Here is a 2,500-nt window from a genome sequence, read left to right as displayed (position 1 = left end):
ACAATTGAACGCGGACAAAACTGAAGCAATGATCATAGGAACTAAACAAAAACTGTCTTCCATCACAATTGACACAATCAAACTTGGCAGTACATCCATCCCTCTTTCCACGTCAGTCAGGAACCTCGGTGTTGTCCTTGACAATACACTGTCCATGCAAAAATTTATCAGTCAGACATGCCAGTCCTGCTACTGTCAACTGCGCGCATCAGTGCCGTCCGGAAATATCTGTCCACTGACACAACATCTAGACTTGTCGTTTCTCTCATTCTCTCTCGCCTTGACTACTGTAACTCTATTGTCTGGTTTGCCTGCTTCATCCATTCAGTCCCTTCAGCGCATACAAAACTCTGCTGCCCGTCTCGTCCTCAGAAAGAAAAGATCTGAGCACATCACTCCTCTTTTGCAACATCTCCACTGGCTCCCTGTCTCACACCGAATAAAGTACAAGATCAGCACTCTGTTATAAATGTATTCACAAAACTGCCCCTTCCTATCTCTGTCGCTGCCTTCACCTCTACACTCCATCTCGCTCACTACGATCGGCTTCGGATCCACTCTACGCATACCCAGATTCAAACACTCGACTGTTGGCCGCCGTTCTTTCTCTGTCTCTGGACCTTGCGATTGGAATGAACTTCCTCTTTCGCTTCGTCAAGTCTCCACTCTCAGCTCTTTCAAGTCTGGCCTTAAAACCCACCTCTTCCCAAAACAGCCCCCCCCCCTCCCCCTTTGCCTGCCCTTCCTGTCTTTAGTTTCTACAGTTTTAGAGTTATGCATGCGTGTGAATGACTGGTGCGATAGCGCTTTGGTTTGTCTCTGCACAAGATTCAGCACTATATAAATACCATTATTATTATTATTATTATTAAATCAGAACAGACACCACTGAACACCACCGAAGTGACTCAGCAACAGTGCAGGGTCTCCTCTGGTGTGTGGCCTCCTGGCGATCTAACATCGATGGTTCCCTGCGGACTGCCGACGCTGGAACTGTGACGGACGAACCCGGGTGTGGTCGTGCATGGGGGAATCTAAATGAGCGGCGTGGGAGTAATGCCACTGAAACGGTGAACATGATGGGGCAGCACAAATTAGAAGTAACTGCAACAGCAGCAATAGTTCCAACAGCAATAACAGTAACTGCAGCAGTTACAAGAGCAGCAGCAGTTGGAGCAGCAGCAAAAGTTTCAACAGCGTTATCAGTAGCAGCGACAGCAACAGTAGTAGTATCAGCAACAGTAGCTGCAGCAAAAGCAGCAGCAGTAGAAGCAACAGCAGTAGCGACAGTAGCAGTAACAACAGCAGTAGTAGTAGTAGTAGTAGCAGCAGCAAAACAAAAGCAACAGCAGCAGTAGTTATAGCAGCAACAACAATAGTTGTAGCAGTAGTAGCAACATCAGTATCAGTATCAGTAGCTCAAGGAGGCGTCACTGCGTTCGGACAAATCCATATACGCTACACCACATCTGCCAAGCAGATGCCTGACCAGCAGCGTAACCCAACGCGCTTAGTCAGGCCTTGAGAAAAAATAAAAAATAAAAATAATATATATATATATATATATATATATATATATATATATAAGCGTACATACATAAATAAATAAATAATAATTATGATGAGAAAAAAACAACAAAAACATCAGTAATAGCAGCAATAGCAGTAACAGCATCAGCAGTAGCAACAATAGTAGTAATAGCAGTAGCAGCAGCAGTAGTTGTAGCTGCAGCAGCTCAGTTATAGAATCAGTAATAGCAGCAGTAGTGTTAACAGCAGCAGCAGCAGCAGCAGTAGCGACAACAGTAGTAATAGCAGTCGCTACAGCAGCAGCAACGGCAGTAGTTGTAGCAGCAGCAGCTCAATTGTAGCAGAGGCAGCAGTAACTGTAGTAGCAGCAGCAGCAACAACAATAACAACAGCAGCAACAACAACAACAACAACAACAACAGCAGCAGCAACATCGGTATAGCATTCTGACGGGTAAAGGGAGATAACTGACTTCCGCACAGGTTGGACGTCAGGCTCAGGACTTCAGCGAAGGAGATTTTGGATTCGTCAATTCTGCACGTGTTGCTTCCTGACTTCTGGTTCACGCAGTTCAGCATCGTTGTCATGGAACTGAAACCAGAAAAAACAAGCACCTGAAATGAATCAGTCCCCTTTCGCCAACCTGCTCTGTGAGGATGGGGCAGAATGGTAAAAGATGTTCGTCTGTCCGTGAGGGCCTGGGTTCGAATTCCGTTCTCGCCCTTTCTCCCAAGTTTGACTGGAATTTCGAACTGAGCGTCTAGTCGTTCGGATGTGACGATAAACCCAGGTCCCGTGTGCAGCACGCACTTGGCGCACTGTAAAAGAACCCGTGGCAACGAGACGGTGTTGTTCTCTGGCAAAATTCTGTAGAAAGAAATCCACCAAGTAAACAAATATATATCTGCATGTACTCAAGGCCTGACTTGACGGCTTTGGGTTGTGCTGCTGGTCGAGTCGGACATCTGCC

At 46.1% G+C, this 2,500-nt stretch overlaps 1 protein-coding gene across 1 annotated transcript in view; it reads right to left on the bottom strand.

The window, feature by feature from the left end:
* LOC143301470 (uncharacterized) overlaps positions 1 to 2,500 on the bottom strand; it is a 25,357-nt gene that overhangs the window by 4,125 nt on the left and 18,732 nt on the right. The window contains exon 5 of the mRNA XM_076615781.1: positions 2,003 to 2,121. Within this exon, the coding sequence (XP_076471896.1) occupies positions 2,003 to 2,121 (119 nt within the window). The remainder of the gene's footprint in view (positions 1 to 2,002; positions 2,122 to 2,500) is intronic.

Source organism: Babylonia areolata, chromosome 27, assembly GCF_041734735.1.
Source record: "Babylonia areolata isolate BAREFJ2019XMU chromosome 27, ASM4173473v1, whole genome shotgun sequence".
NCBI classification, from domain to species: Eukaryota; Metazoa; Mollusca; class Gastropoda; order Neogastropoda; family Buccinidae; genus Babylonia; species Babylonia areolata.
Note: the sequence above shows the minus strand (reverse complement) of the source record. Positions and strands in the feature narration are given on the sequence as shown.